Source organism: Rhinoraja longicauda, chromosome 7 (genome assembly GCF_053455715.1).
Source record: "Rhinoraja longicauda isolate Sanriku21f chromosome 7, sRhiLon1.1, whole genome shotgun sequence".
Lineage (NCBI taxonomy): Eukaryota > Metazoa > Chordata > Chondrichthyes > Rajiformes > Arhynchobatidae > Rhinoraja > Rhinoraja longicauda.
Window position 1 is genome coordinate 15,595,267 of NC_135959.1, and position 15,496 is coordinate 15,610,762.

General features: G+C 42.2%; 1 protein-coding gene across 2 annotated transcripts in view; it reads left to right on the forward strand.

Moving 5' to 3' along the window:
- fam168a (family with sequence similarity 168 member A) overlaps window positions 1-15,496 on the forward strand; it is a 75,183-nt gene that overhangs the window by 37,535 nt on the left and 22,152 nt on the right. For both annotated transcript variants that reach the window (XM_078402164.1, XM_078402162.1), the window contains exon 3: window positions 9,376-9,456. In XM_078402164.1, coding sequence (XP_078258290.1) covers window positions 9,376-9,456 — 81 coding nt within the window. The remainder of the gene's footprint in view (window positions 1-9,375; window positions 9,457-15,496) is intronic.

Sequence of the window (15,496 nt, forward strand, 5' to 3'; positions counted from 1 at the left end):
ATTTTATCACTATGGCGATCCTGGGTTCTCAGTATTGACAAGGCACTAAGTCCTTGTTATCCATTAAGGATGGAACTGCAAACTTCCTGCAGATAATAACAAACAATGTTACTCCTGGGACCCCTCCTTAGTATTCACAAATAAATATGTGTCATTAATATTTTATGCATAACATGCGGTAAGCATAACAAATTAAAGGTTTTAAATGAGAATGAATGAAATTAGCTAACCAAGTCCTTCCATTGAATACTGGCGACCCCATGTTTTGGTTGTTTGTATTTTAGCTTCCGTCCATCTACGAGAGAGTACGGGTTTGACGTTTTTCCTGCTTGGAGAGGGGAATGTTTCATCTGTTATTGCATTTCCTGCTGTGGCTGATGATCCCTTTCCTTGTCAGGCTGACTCTTCCACAGGTGAAGTAGTCCCTGTTCTCTCCTTTGGATTGGGAGTGTTACTGTTGCCGCTGACCATTTTGTGGCAACGGCACCTGGCCTCCAGGATCGTGACCCACAAACTGCAGTGGTGCTTCATGTGTGCCTGGAGGTTTTTTCTCAACCTCACCCGGTCCTCAGCAGCTGCTTTCCAATTGTAGGTGCTAATGTTTAAATTTATCATATCTCTTTTAATATCCTTGTAACGAAGATTAGGTTTCCTCTTGACCTCCGTGCATTGTCAACCTCCCCGTATAGCACATCTTAGGGGATGCGTCCATTTTCCATCCTGTGTATATTTCCAAGCCAGCAGAGACTCTTCTGCTTGAGCCTTTTGGGAAATGGAAATGAGTCCTCATAGAATTCATAAGTCATAGCCCAAGCATTTAAGATAAAAAATAAAATTAGCTCTCATGGAATTTGAAATCTTTTTCAACTCATGTTTCTAGATGCTTGAGCAAATGATGCGGCTTTGCCTTCAGAATAGGAAGCCAACCTTCTGAAACATTAACATTATTTCACTTTGTGCATCAAGGCTTGACCTAAGATTTCAACAATTTTAGTTGCAGATATCTGCTATCAGGAGATTTATGTTCAAATATCTTAGTTGTTTTCCAACTGTAAAAAAAAAAGGCACCCAAAAAACGCCCAGTATTTCACTCCAAAAAAATATAAATATTTGTCCAGGTTTGAAGGCTTGCTCTGTCAATACAAAACATGCTGTTTTAAAAGACAATTCATAAAAGCAGTGAAATTGCAATTTTTGGACTGTTAGTTTGATGTTGCTGTACATTTTGGATGGTATGGAAGTCCACTGTTATGGCTGAGACAAATCCTTATTCGAGTATCCTTATTTGGCATATGTTGGCTTTTCAGCCCAAGTATGGAATGTATGAGAAGTCAAGGAATACTTGACATGATATATACCTCCCACCCTCCTTCAACCCTAACCGTTTGAGTTAGAATTTAGTCTTTAGCTGAGACATGGTGTTATGGGATACCAGTACAGTATTTCAAAGGATAATCGCAATTGGGGAGATATTTTTAAACTATTTCTAAACAAAGGAATATTTTGCAATCTTGGCTTTATACTATGCGAATATTTGATAGGTGCTTTAGGTTTAACCCACTTGTTTTCCTAGTTTTGTTGTCTTTGGTTTTTTGACCGACTCTTAGATTGTGTGTATTTTATATGGTTAATTGCTAATTTAGGCTTTCTCTGATGCAGAATTATTGAATACATTTTACGTACTGAAGTTTGAAATAAGCACACTTGAAATAGAATTATTTTAAAGACTATTTATATCTGTACTCATGAGGCTTTTAGATGAGGTGGTCATTTTAATTAGCTTTGTAAATAGATTTTTTTAATATAATCACCATTTTTATTGTAAATTTCTTTCTGATCCACGTCTGCTTAGATGAAGTGAATCAAAGTTTCTAGTTACCGCCATCTGTTGTTCTTGGAAAGATGGAAATGTGAACTTTGTACTTGCATTTTTTGTGTTCTGAAATTGGGTTGCAGTTATGAATTTGTCTTTTAGTGTGGAATACTGAATTTTTGGGCATCATGTAGCTTGATCTTTGGAGTAATCATGGGCAGGAAGAGGCAAGGGAGGATAAATTGGTGCAATAGCTTCCAAAGACTGATGGATTGATGTACACACCCAAGTCATCATCAATGGTGCTGAAGTGGAGATGGTCGAAAGCTTCAAGGTGCAGGTGTAAATATCAGCATCAATTTGACCTTGATGCTATGGCCAAGAAAGCACAACAATGCCTACACTTCCTTTCAAGATAAATGAAGTTCGTTTGGCATGTCTTTAGCGACTCTTAACAATTTCTACAGATGCACCAGTGAAAGCATCCTTTGGGTATGTAGCTTGGTTTGTCATCAGCGCTGCCCATGTATCCATCTGCACCACGCTGCCTCAGAAAAGCAGCCAACATAATCGAGGACTGCTTACATTTGCTGCTCGAGGACTGCTTACATTTACTAATCGAGGACTGCTTACATTTGCTGCTCTTCTCCCTCCCGTTATGCAAAAGTGTGAAAGAATACCATCAGATTCAGACACAGCTTTTTCCCTGCTGTTATCAGATTACTAAATGGATTTCCATGAGCTAAGGGTGTAGTCCCGATATCTCAATCTACCCCATTGAGGCCCTTGCACTTTCATCTGAACTTACTCTGTAGCTGTAACACTAATGCTGTAGCACTATATTCTGCACTTTGGTTATTTTTCTCTTTGCACTACCTGTCAATTTTTTATATGGCTTGATTGTACTTGTGCATGATATGATTTCACTGGGTACCATATAAAAGTTCTTCACTTTCTCTGCACACATGATAATAAACCATTACCAATTGCTTAAATGCTGTGGTACCTTCACTGCTCCATCAGGTAGTGTATTGCTGATTCCAACCACCCTCACGGTGAAAAGATATTCCTCAAATCCCCTTTAAACTCTGAACCCTTATCTAAAGCCCACGTCCTCTGGTTTAAATAGCTCTGCAATGGAAAAAGCTGCAAGAATGACTGCTGGGAAGATGAATAGGCCTGTGGCAATAATACATCTTTATGTAACCCAGAGGACATTAAAAAAAATATTCAACAGATCTGAATCAAATCTCTGGGATGGTTAGGAAAGGAGAGGTTGGAAAGAACTATGCTAACTGAGTTATAAACATTTTGTTATTCGGTATTTTGGCCAATTATCATGAACACCATCCTTTGAGTCAAGTTATAAGATACCTGGAGCAAGTTAACTATTGGCACTCCCTTGACCATGTGGTCATTTCAGTTAGATTAGAAAGATATTCACATCAAAGGTCATGCAAGCAACTGACTGTTGAACAGACCTCTCATTTTGTGAGATCTATCATGAATATTCAAACCCACTCAAAGCACCATAAACAGGCAGAAATAGTACAAAAACAATTTAACACTAATTCCCTTCAAGGCATTGTGACTCATACGGATGTTCAGAAATGTCTCCAAGCAAAGCTGTCTTAACAAATCTGCATCTGTCATTGAAGATGTGGAAAAGTTTTAAGTGGCTTCTGTGCCACCCACTTCCACAAAAATTGAAGAGAATTATTTCAGCACCTTCAATGCATATGGCAAAACAACATTGCAAGCCAACATGAGAAAGTATCATATTAAAGAGTTGCGATAAATCTAAACATTTTTACTGAATTAAATGTTTTCTACATTTGTAAATGGTCATGGTTATTTCACAGGATATTATATAATTAATATTTTGTACAAAGCACATTAAAGTGATTTTCAGTGTACTCTATAGGATGACTCGATGAACTGTTGATTGCTGGAAATACTGAGTTTTCTCTGATATTAGATGGCTGAGGAATCTTGGAGGTCATAAAGATAATAGTTTTGACATGGTGATAAGGAAAATTTTATTTTCCAAAGTTGGGGAATTAATGAGTAATTTAAAATTCAGATTGAGGAAAAATGGATTAGGCTAAATTACTTTTTTTGTAGAGAATTGTTAGATATGGAATGTTTTATCAAAGGGAATGGTTAAAACCATGATGCATTCATTAAATAAATAGCCAACTATTTTCTGTTTCTGCAAATATTTAGGATTGGGGAATCATTTTGTATGTTTGTAGCAAAAACTTTGAAAAACCACAATAAAAAAACATGTTTGAAATTGATCTTTCATAGAATTGTAATTCTGAGGAGAAATTACTTTAAATGGTGCCACAGAAGCTTTAACCTCCAGTAGAATTGTTGCTTCATGTGAATGGGGTTGATGTGGCACAAAGTTTGAGACAAAAGTGGTAATTGAGTCTATTCTCGTGTTTATAAAACAAGTAATTTGCATCAGAATTAATTTGAATGTTAATTAGTCCATTCCTGTTGTGTTACAATTTATATTGTTTTCCAAGCTCATCACTGTTTGTGTAGCTTTGCAGTGAAAACTATATTGTATTCCATGTCTAGGAAAATAACTGCAGATGCTGGTTCAAATCGAAGGTAGACATAAAATGCTGGAGTAACTCAGCGGGCCAGGTGGGAGAACTGGGGTGGGGAAAGAGGGACAGAGGAATTATCTGAAGTTAGAGAAGTCAAATTCGCTATTTTATGTCTGTAATTTGGCATTCTCAACATTTTGTCAACATTTAAAATGAACTTTAATCATAATCAGTGTTAAATTGAAATTTGCACAAAAGGAGAATGTTTTGCCTACCTAGAACTTTCAGTTTGGGACAATTTTCTACTTAGTTTCTGGTGGTAATTCGATGTGGGCACTCAATGTGTGTTGCAGCAGTTTTGCTTCCAGTATCTCAAGTTATTTGTTGCTAAGTGTTAGTGTGCTGAGAATGCAAAAACAGTTTATAAAAAGAGGGTGTATGTGGAAGTAATTGACTTTGTTCTACAAACTTAGTAATTAGCATGCGTACAGAAGTGGTCACTATGGCGATCTTGGGCAGTCCCTCAGGGTCCAGGATAGCTTTTCTTTAACCCTTCTTCAGAAGGGCCTTGACCCGAAACGTCGCCCATTCCTTCTCTCCTGAGATACTGCCTGACCTGATGACTTACTCCAGCATTTAGTGATACTGTAGTGGGTGCGGTCACCGCAGTAATCAGGCCAGACGCCAGGTGAGTAATTAATAACTTTATTACTTGTGGTATCAAACACCGCACTCAAGAAGAACGTGAGTCAACACACCCAAACCCTTTATAGTCCCAGACCACCTGACCCAAGGGGACTGACCCAGGAAGTGACCTAATCCCTCCCGTCCACTGAGTGCCGAGTGGAATGACCAAGGGAGTGGCCTAGCCCCCGGGTGCCGCCACAGGACCCCCCCCCCCCCCCAAGAACCGAAGGCACGAAACGGACAGGGGGACGGACGAAACAGCCAGCCCGTGTGCACGCCACGGCGGGCGCAGGAAGCAGAACCACCCCGCCAGGGGAAGGCACCCGCGGGAACTTCGGGGATAAGGGCCGGGACGCGGGACGACCCCGAGGGCGAGGCTGCGCCAGTAGCACCGGCTGGCTAATGTCCACATGCGCCGGCTTCAGCGGGACGACCCCGAGTGGTCAGCTCGCCAGCAGCGGCAGCTGGCTTACATCTCGGAATTTACTACCTCCATCCGTTTCATCGGGGGTAAAGACAACCGGGTGGCCGACGCCTTGTCTCGACCCGCGGTCCACGCCGTCCTGCAAGTGGCTGATGGAATCGACTACTCAGCCCTGGCGGCGGCTCAGCTGTCCGATAACGAGATGTCCGCCTACCGTACCGCCGTTTCGGGCCTCAGGTTGGAGGACGTTCCCTGTGGCACTGGGGGCGCGACGCTGCTTTGCGATGTGTCCACCGGGCAGCCACGCCCAATCGTGCCTGTTGCCTGGCGACGCCGGGTGTTCGAGGTGCTCCACGGGCTGTCCCACCCTTCCATTCGGGCGACGACGACCCTCGTGGCTTCCCGTTTCGTTTGGCACGGGTTACGCAAGCAGGTTGGGCATTGGGTGCGCACCTGCATCCCGTGCCAAACCTCAAAGGTACAGCGGCATGTGCGTGCGCCGCTCCAGGAGTTCCCCGTCCCTCGCCACCGTTTTGACCACATCCATGTGGACATCGTGGGGCCGCTGCCGCCTTCTCGGGGTTTCACCTACCTCCTGACAATGGTGGACCGTTTCACGCGGTGGCCGGAGGCAGTTCCACTGCCGGACACGTGTGCCTCTACTTGTGCCCGTGCCTTGGCGGCAAATTGGATTGCCAGATTTGGGGTTCCGCTCGATATCACGTCGGGGTCACCAGTGTAGTGGGTGCGGTCACCGCAGTAATCAGGCCAGACGCCAGGTGAGTAATTAATAACTTTATTACTTGTGGTATCAAACACCGCACTCAAGAAGAACGTGAGTCGACACACCCAAACCCTTTATAGTCCCAGACCACCTGACCCAAGGGGACTGACCCAGGAAGTGACCTAATCCCTCCCGTCCACTGAGTGCCGAGTGGAATGACCAAGGGAGTGGCCTAGCCCCCGGGTGCCGCCACAATACCTTCGATTTGTACCAACATCTGCAGTTATTTTTCTACACAATGTATGCACCCTGGAGATCTCTCGCACCACCCCGTCACTCTCTTCTTTCCCCTCCTCCATATGCTCATCCCCATCCCATATTCCAGTTTTCCTCCCCCTTTCTGATCACCCGTGCCTCTTTCCACCCGTATCCTACCCTCCATCTTTACATTTCACTCCTCTATCCTTATCTGACACCCTTTTGGCTCCTTTTTGCCTCCAGTCTTTCTCCATCCATCTTCCAAACAAACTCCCCTTTGGAAATGTAATGAGGCATAATTAGCAAGTTTGCAGATGGCACAAAAAATGGTGGTCATTGATAACAAAGCAGGTTGTTTAATGATGTAGTGGGATAATTCACCTGGACAATTGGGCAGAGCTCTGGCCAATGGGAACTTAATACAGACGAGAATGAGGTGTGCTTAAATTCTGTTAAGGCATATAAAGTAAGACTGTGTTAATATACATAGATCTTGAGGTAGAAATCCATAGCTCCATAAACACGGGTGGATGGGGTGACATCCACCATAGGTGTGTGGGGTAGTGAAAAGAGCATTTAGGCCTTTATAGGCTGAGGCAGTAAGTATATATTGTAGTACAAAATATTAGTTAGATTATACTTGGAGTATTATGTCTAGTTCTAGTTGCCACACTAGAGGATGTGGGAGCAATAGAATGCAGAAGAGATTAACCAGGATGTTGCCTGGAACGGAGGGATGTAGTTCTAAGGAGAGAATGAATAGGCACAATTTATTCTCACTGGAACATAGGAAGTTGAGTGGTGGTTATAACGGTTTTGAAAATTATGGGGCATAGGGTAGTCTTTTCCCCAGAGCAGGGGAGTCTAAAACTCGAGGGCTTGAGTTGAGAGAGGAGCAGAGTAAATAGCAAGAATTTTGTGCAGTATATTTGTTCATTTTTTAGTACTGCAAATATTGGGTACCATTTCTTTAAAGTAGTCTTCTAAATTGTAGGCCTGTTCCCTTATGTTGACTTCTCCATTCCAATGTCTTAACGTATGTTTCGTGGGTTATGATGTGCAGATGGAAGAAAATTTGTGAAGTGTGCTATCTGTTTCATCGTGTTACTGCATCAGCTCGCAAGCCACAACCAATGTTATTTTCCTAGAATTCCTTGTAAATTTTATTACTGATCTGCAAGGATCTTTGAACTCTTGATAATTTTCTGATGAAACTGCAAGAATGTAGTTTTGGCAACCAAGTTTATTTGAGGTGGTATAGTTTAGGATTAACCGTTTAAAGCAGTCAATGTGAAATTGTAATGTGAAAATTACATTACCTGCCCCATTAGATTTCTTTGACTGAAATTCACTTGCCGCAGTTTGGCGTGCAAAGCTAAAAGTCGTTGGAATTTTAACAAAATGGAAATTGGGGGAAATTGTGTCACGATAAGTGTAAAATTTGGTGTGGTCTACACTGATTCCAGTCAAAGTGGAATTTAGCAAGACAAGACAAGACAAGGCAAAGTCTACAGGGAAGTTGATCAGGATAGAATTCAAGTGCAAGTGGATGCTAATCCAAAATAAATTAATTAGTGGCAATTAGTGTTGGTTGGCGTGGGCAAATTGAGCCAAAGGGCCCGTTTCTGTATTGTATGACTATGGCATACGGGTTGAGGATGAGCATGCAGTAAGTTGCCAAGCATTATTGCCATATGCACGTATGGTGAGGTATCGGTACAATTAGCAACTTACAGGCACAAACTCAGTAAACACAGAAATAGTAAAAGAAAAGGTTGCAAAGGGAAATAAGACATTCGTGCAAAACACAATTTAAAGATAAACAATCCCGTGTTTGTGTAACAGGACTCAGTGCTGATCTCTTTTTTGACACTAATGATTTAGATGTAAATGTGAGACTCTTATTAAAATACAAAAATTGGCACTATGGCTATTGAAAAAGGCTTCAGGGAGATATCATTGGACTAGTCAGGAGGACAAGACGATTAGATTTACAATTTATATTGAAGTTTGAAGCAGTACGTTTGGGGAGGTAAGTGAGTGGTAGGGGACTGAATGAGTAGTAGAATATTGGACAGTATTCAAAAATTCCTGAAGGTGGTAAGGGGTGAAGAAAGCAAAGATAATACTTACAGGTTAAGACTAAGGGAGAAAAGATTTAAAAGATGTTTTAAATTATTGGTTACATTGAGAAAAGGGTGTGCATGAATGTGTTGGATTGGACATATTTTGCTATTGTGCATTTCAGTTATTGATTTATCATGTTAAATTACAGACAGACTGCATTCATTGGAAATTTGACTGGAATTTGCAAATAGTTACCATAAATTCTAGGACAGGAATAAAAAGTCACTTTTTAAATCTGTGGAAGGGAAAGAGAGTAAATACAATAATGTTTTCCCTGCTCCCATTCCTTGAGGCAGGTGTATTTGTGAAAAAATCTCAATAGGAACACTACTTCCACCCCCTATATCGTGGAGTTGCTTGTATTGCTGGTAACAATTGTATCATGTATTGAGACTATTGGTCTCAAACAAACATGCAACATACCATCTATTTTCTGCAATGTCCCATCAACTCTAATCTGAGTCAAAAGCAACAAATTGCATCTTTATGCTGGAGCCTCCAGCTGGATTGGGATCTATGAATAATTCATGTAATCAGAAGAAGATGGGTTGCACTCCCTTTTATAATCAGTAGTACAATTAATATAATGAATAGAAATACTGCAGATGGATAACCAATAATTCAATGTAAACTGATATATAAACAGATCAGGAAAATGCTGAATTTTATCAGGTTATCTTAAAGCTTGTGAAACATTCTATTTTTGGAGATCTTAATATTTTTGTTTTGACTTTGAATGCACTACATCACTCTACATTTAGTCTGCTATTTCTTCTTTTAGGTTATCCTGCGGGCTACCCAACAACTGCTCCAGCCTATACTGCTAATATGTATGCTAGTGGCAGTCCAGGATATCCTCCAGGTAAGCTTTTCAAACTGTTCTTTCCATATTTTGTCCATTTAAAATTATAAGATGACATTCATTCTGTATTTCAGATCCAGGTTGAAAATTAGAAAGTTTGACAATCTATCCAGAATGCAGACATTTTTTAATGGAGGAAAGTAATGAGAAGAATGTTCTAAGATGAAGCCCATTACTTGTGGTCACTGCCAAACTATCCTTACCTGGTCAGGACGATTAGGGCTAATGTCATTGACCTTCCACATCCTGGAGTTGAGTAAGAAGATGTGGCAGCTAGGTCATATGTACTGAGGAGATGCTGCCCCGTCGGTCTTTGATATAAAACAAAGCCAGATCAAAGTCTATTCCAAAATTCTGATCAGATATTTAATAATGATCAAAATTGATACAGGTAAATGGAGCCTCCAGTCTTTTTTCTGGCTCTGACCTAGCATATGATCAGAAGTGGTTTCTTGACATGATGGAGGCCTAATAAATGAAGAAAGTGGCACTGGTGTGGCTTATGTTATTCAGTAGGTCTTAGAACTTGATTTTGCATAAGTCAACTGCTTACCTCAGAATAGTTGAACACTGGGTAATTCTCTTTAAGTTTGTGTCACTTTCTAGTTTAGATTTTTCTTTATTCCCCAATTGAATGGACACTTTTGGATTTTAAAAAACTGGAAATTGGCAAAGAACAGAAAGAAGTATCCCAGTTGAAAAAACTGTGGAGCGGGAGGAGGAAACATTATTTCATCAAATAAATAAATTCTAAAAACATAAGGAACTGAAGGAGGAGTAGGCGTCTACTTTTGCTTCTAATTTCAGTCAAATCATGTTAATCTTTTACCTTGAACCCTTTTTCCTTGTGAAAATCATACTCCATCCCTCACTATCCAAAAATGTATGGATTTTATCTAGGTCCTACATGACAGGCCCTAAAAAATGCAAAAGTATAATGGATCGTGCAAATGGAATTCAAAATTGGTTGAGTGACGAGAAGAAAAGGTTGTTGGATGTTTTTGTGATAGGAAGACAGACCAATAATGTTCTGGAAGCGTCAACATTTGGTACCTTGCTTTTTGTAAGATAAGTGATTTAGACTTGAATGTTGGAGGTGCGATAAAGGGGGTTGTGTAAAATTAAGTGCTTTCATAGATCTATATGTAAAAGGAAAAATACTAATGAGGGTAAATTTGGGGTCTTTTGTGACTTTACTTTAGAGGTACAGCGCGGAAACAAGCCCTTTGGCTCACCGAGTCCGCGCCGACCAGCGATCACCCCGTACACTCGCACTATCCTACACACTATGGACAATTTACAATTTTACCAAAACCAATTAACCTTCAAACCTGTATGTCTTTGGAATGTGGGAGAGTTAAACAGAGCACCCAGGAAAGCCCATGCAGTCACAGAGATCGTACAAACTCAGTACAGACAGCACTTGTAGTCAGGATTGAACCCGGGTCTCTGGCGCTGGAAGGCAGCAACTCTACTCCTGTGCCATCGCGCCCTTGCAGACAGTGATAGACTTATAATGGAAATTGGGAAAATAAACAATTGCTTTGTCAGAAAACGGAAACCTAACCAGACTCGACAGAGAATCAAGGTCCAACAGAAATGAGGAACTGAGGGAACTAATAGCTAGGCAAAATATAATACTAGAGAAGTTGTTAGGCATAGACTATGCAACTATTTCGCCAAACACCTGCACTCGGTTTACCAAGACCGGCTGGATCTCCTAGTTGCTAAACAGTTTAACTCCCCTTCCCAATCTCATACTGACCTTTCTATCCTGTGCCTCCTCCTCGTACTGACCTTTCTGTCCTGTGCCTCCTCCATTGCAAGAGTGAGAACACTTGCAAACCAGAGGAACAGCACCCCAACTTGGGTTGCTTATGAACAATTTATTCTCCAATTTTTGATAACTAACCTACAATATCTGCCTACCATACAAATCTGCCTAACCTACAATATCTAACCTACCCCTGCTGCCGTCCAGTATGTATCCTTATCCCATTATCTCAGTCTTTTCACCTCTGGCCTTTGACCAACCATCCATCAATCAATCAACCTACCTCCCTCTTTCACATACTCAACTATCACTTGGCAGGCTTTGTCCTGCCCCCATTTCCAGCTTTCGCCCGTACCATAGTTAGTCTGAAGAAGGGTCATGAGCCAAAATGTTGCCTATCCATGTTGTTCAGATATGCTGCCTGATCTGTTGAGTTACTCCAACACTTGTTTTTTATTGTAAACCAGCGTCTATAGTTTCTTGTGTTAACAAATTAATTGATCACTTAATTAAGCAGGTATTGGCTGGTCAAAGGGTTGCCTTCTGTGCAGTAGCTATTTAGTCATTTGATGGGAGAATAATTGAGGCACCAGTAATGTTCAACAAAATATTCAAGTAAAGTCCAGAAGGTAGGATGTGTTCAGTGGTCTAACATACAGATTCGAAAACTTGGACCTGAATTATTGGTGTGACTAATACGCTTGTAATCTATGACATATTTGTCACTTTCATCCTACTTTGACAGTGTTATTGATAAAATAGAATTCTTATTTGATCACTTTTTCTGCATTTTGGATGGCTTAATGCAGGAACAACTATTAAATGTTGGCATGGAGGTTTCATTTGTGTAATCCTAGAAGGTCTGATTTTTAACTTGTTGGCTACTGCCTACATTTCTGAAAGGAACTGGCAGTAATCCTTGAACTTTTTATTTTCAGGACATTAAGCCATAGTCATGCCGCATTGGGCCTTTGGCCCAAGTTGTGTATGTAGACCAAGATGCTCCATTTAAGCTAGTCCCATTTGCCTGCATTTGGGCCATATCCCCCTAAAACTTTCCTACCCGTCTATCTGTCCAAATGTGTGTTAAATGTTGTTTTACTTGCCTCAACCACTCCTTCTGGCAGCTCATTCTATGCACCTGTCTGGAAAAAGTTGCTCCTTGGTTTCCTATTAAATGTATCTCTCTCATCTTGAATGTATGCCCTCTAAGGTATTTATTTCCCTTTGCTGGGAAAAAGACTCTGGGTTCACCCTATCTGTTCCCTTCATGGTTTTATATACCTCTATAAGATTGTACAGGATTTGTCAGTGGAACCTGGAGAATCACCTCTTGGATCATGCAGCACATCCAATACCCATTTTTAGTGGAAATTGTCAAGCTGAAGAGTAACAGGCTACTGGGAGAAGTTATTAAATTAATGTCAATTATACTTGTTTTTAGTAGTGTGTTGGTAGGGTTTTCATAAACTCGTCCCCAGCTTTACCATTTCTCAAATTGAGGTTTTTTTTATAGTCAGACTATCCACAGCATCCAGACCGCATCTTATGGATTCTAGTATGTGGAAGCCCAGCGTGGTGAACTCTTACCAGCTTGTCTAAGGAAATGGAGGTGGGGAAGAGGGGTGTGGATAGAGAACTGGCTGGCAGACAGGAAGCAAAGAGTAGGAATAAACGGGTCCTTTTCAGAATGGCAGGCAGTGACTAGTGGGGTACCGCAAGGCTCAGTGCTGGGACCCCAGCTATTTACAATATATATTAATGATTTGGACGAGGGAATTGAATGCAACATCTCCAAGTTTGCGGATATACACGAAGCTGGGGGGCAGTGTTAGCTGTGAGGAGGCTGCAAGGTGACTTGGATAGGTTAGGTGAGTGGGCAAATGCATGGCAGATGCAGTATAATGTGGATAAATGTGAGGTTATCCACTTTGGTGGCAGGAACAGGAAAGCAGACTATTATCTGAATGGTGGCCGATTAGGAAAAGGGGAGATGCAACGAGACCTGGGTGTCGTGGTACACCAGTCATTGAAAGTAGGCATGCGGGTGCAGCAGGCAGTGAAGAAAGCAAATGGTATGTTAGCATTCATAGCAAAAGGATTTGAGTATAGGAGCAGGGAGGTTCTACTGGAGTTGTACAGGGCATTGGTGAGACCACAGCTGGAATATTGCATACAGTTTTGGTCTCCTAATCTGAGGAAAGACATTCTTGCCAGAGAGGGAGTACAGAGAAGGTTCACCAGATTGATTCCTGGGATGGCAGGACTTTCATGTGAAGAAAGACTGGATAGACTCGGCTTGTACTCGCTGGAATTTAGAAGATTGAGGGGGGATCTTATAGAAACTTACAAAATTCTTAAGGGGTTGGACAGGCTAGATGCAGGAAGATTGTTCCCGATGTTGGGGAAGTCCAGAACAAGGGGTCACAGTTTAAGGATAAGGGGGAAGTCTTTTAGGACCGAGATGAGAATGTTTTTTTTCACGCAGAGAATGGTGAATCTGTGGAATTCTCTGCCACAGAAGGTAGTTGAGGCCAGTTCACTGGCTATATTTAAGAGGGAGTTAGATGTGGCCCTTGTGGCTAAAAGGATCAGGGGGTATGGAGAGAAGGCAGGTACAGGATACTGAGTTGGATGATCAGCCATGATCATATTGAATGGCGGTGCAGGCTCGAAGGGCCTAATGGCCTACTCCTGCACCTACTTTCTATGTTTCTATGTGTGGTGGGACTGGGTAATGAGAAGGGGAGTGGAAAGAATGCAGAGAAGATTTGAGGATGTTGCCAGGACTTGAGAGGTTCTGTAGGCTAGGGTTTTATTCCTTGGAGAGCTGGAGGCAGAGGAGTGATCTTCACAGTGATCTTGGAGCGATAAGTAGAATAGACAGGGTGAATGCAGAGTATTTGCAGGGGAATCAAAAACAAGAAGATATATGTTGATGGTGAGAGGGACAAGATTTAAGGAGCAACCTTTTCCAGTCAGGGTGGTGGGTATATGGAACAAGCTGCCAGTGAAGGTAGTTGAGGCAGATACTATAACAGCTCTTAAATTACACTGCACCAGGCAGAGGGATAAGAAACATTTAGAGGGATACTAGACCAAGTGGGCCTGTTGGACCTAAACCACTCCTGCATTGGTGCAGCACCTCCTCCTCCTCTCCCTCCCCCCCCCTTTTTTTGTATACTGCAGGTTTTTGTGTTTATGTGCAGGTCTTGATTAAACTCAACAACTTTTTTGTCTTTTTAATTGCAAAATCTGCACCTTTGTTCTTCTCAATTTTTGGTTTCAGCAAGTACTAAATATTCAGGAAACATAGCCACTTCCTATTCACATTTATTCAGTGAAATATAAGACCAAAAAAGATCGCAAAATTAGTTTATTGAATTTTAAATGTTACATAAATCAGCATCCCTATTTCAAGCACAAATGAACCCATTGATAGTGCCAGCAGACTAACCCATATTGTGGTTGATTTCCCCCATTTATCTGCATATTTGTGTATAAGTAGGTGTAGATATCTAACGGTACCTGAGTATGTTCAGGAATTTCTGTCTGGCGTCAATCAATCAATAGTCGTTTATTTGTCACATACACATAAATGTGTAGTGAAATGAAACATTACCCGCAGTTGAAACATTAAGACCAATAAGAATAATCAATAAAAATGCAATAACACATACATATCATACACTAACACCAAACAAAAGAAACATCCATCACAGTGAGTCTCCTCCAGACCCTTCTCACTGTGATGGAAGGCCAAAATGTATTTTCTCTTCCCTGCCGTCTTCTCCCGAGGTCAGGCTGTTGAACTTGCCACGTCGGGGCGGTCGGGGCTCCCGACATTGGAGCGCCGCGCCGGACGGTGAAAGGTCCACGGCCTATTCCAGGCCGCGCCGGATGGTGAAAGGTCCGCGGCGGGCTGACCCAAGCCACGGGATTCGGGGGCGGACGAACACGCTGCCTCTGCCGCTGCCGGAGCTCCCGATGTCGGCCCCCATCCAGGGGCCTGCGGGCTTCCGACGTCCACGCGGCCCGCGCTGGAGCCTCCGGAGACGAGTCACAGCCGCTCCCGCAGCATCCGCAGGCAGCCAGCGCCGCAGGTGGTGAGTCCGGGCCGCGGGCTCTGCGAACCAGAGCCCCAGGTGGTCTCAGGTGCATGGCCGGTGGTAGGCCACAGCGGGAACGGAGACACGACACAGAAACAAAGGTCGCGTCTCCGTTCGGGAGAGAGAATTTTTTACAGTTCCCGTTCCCTCCCACCCC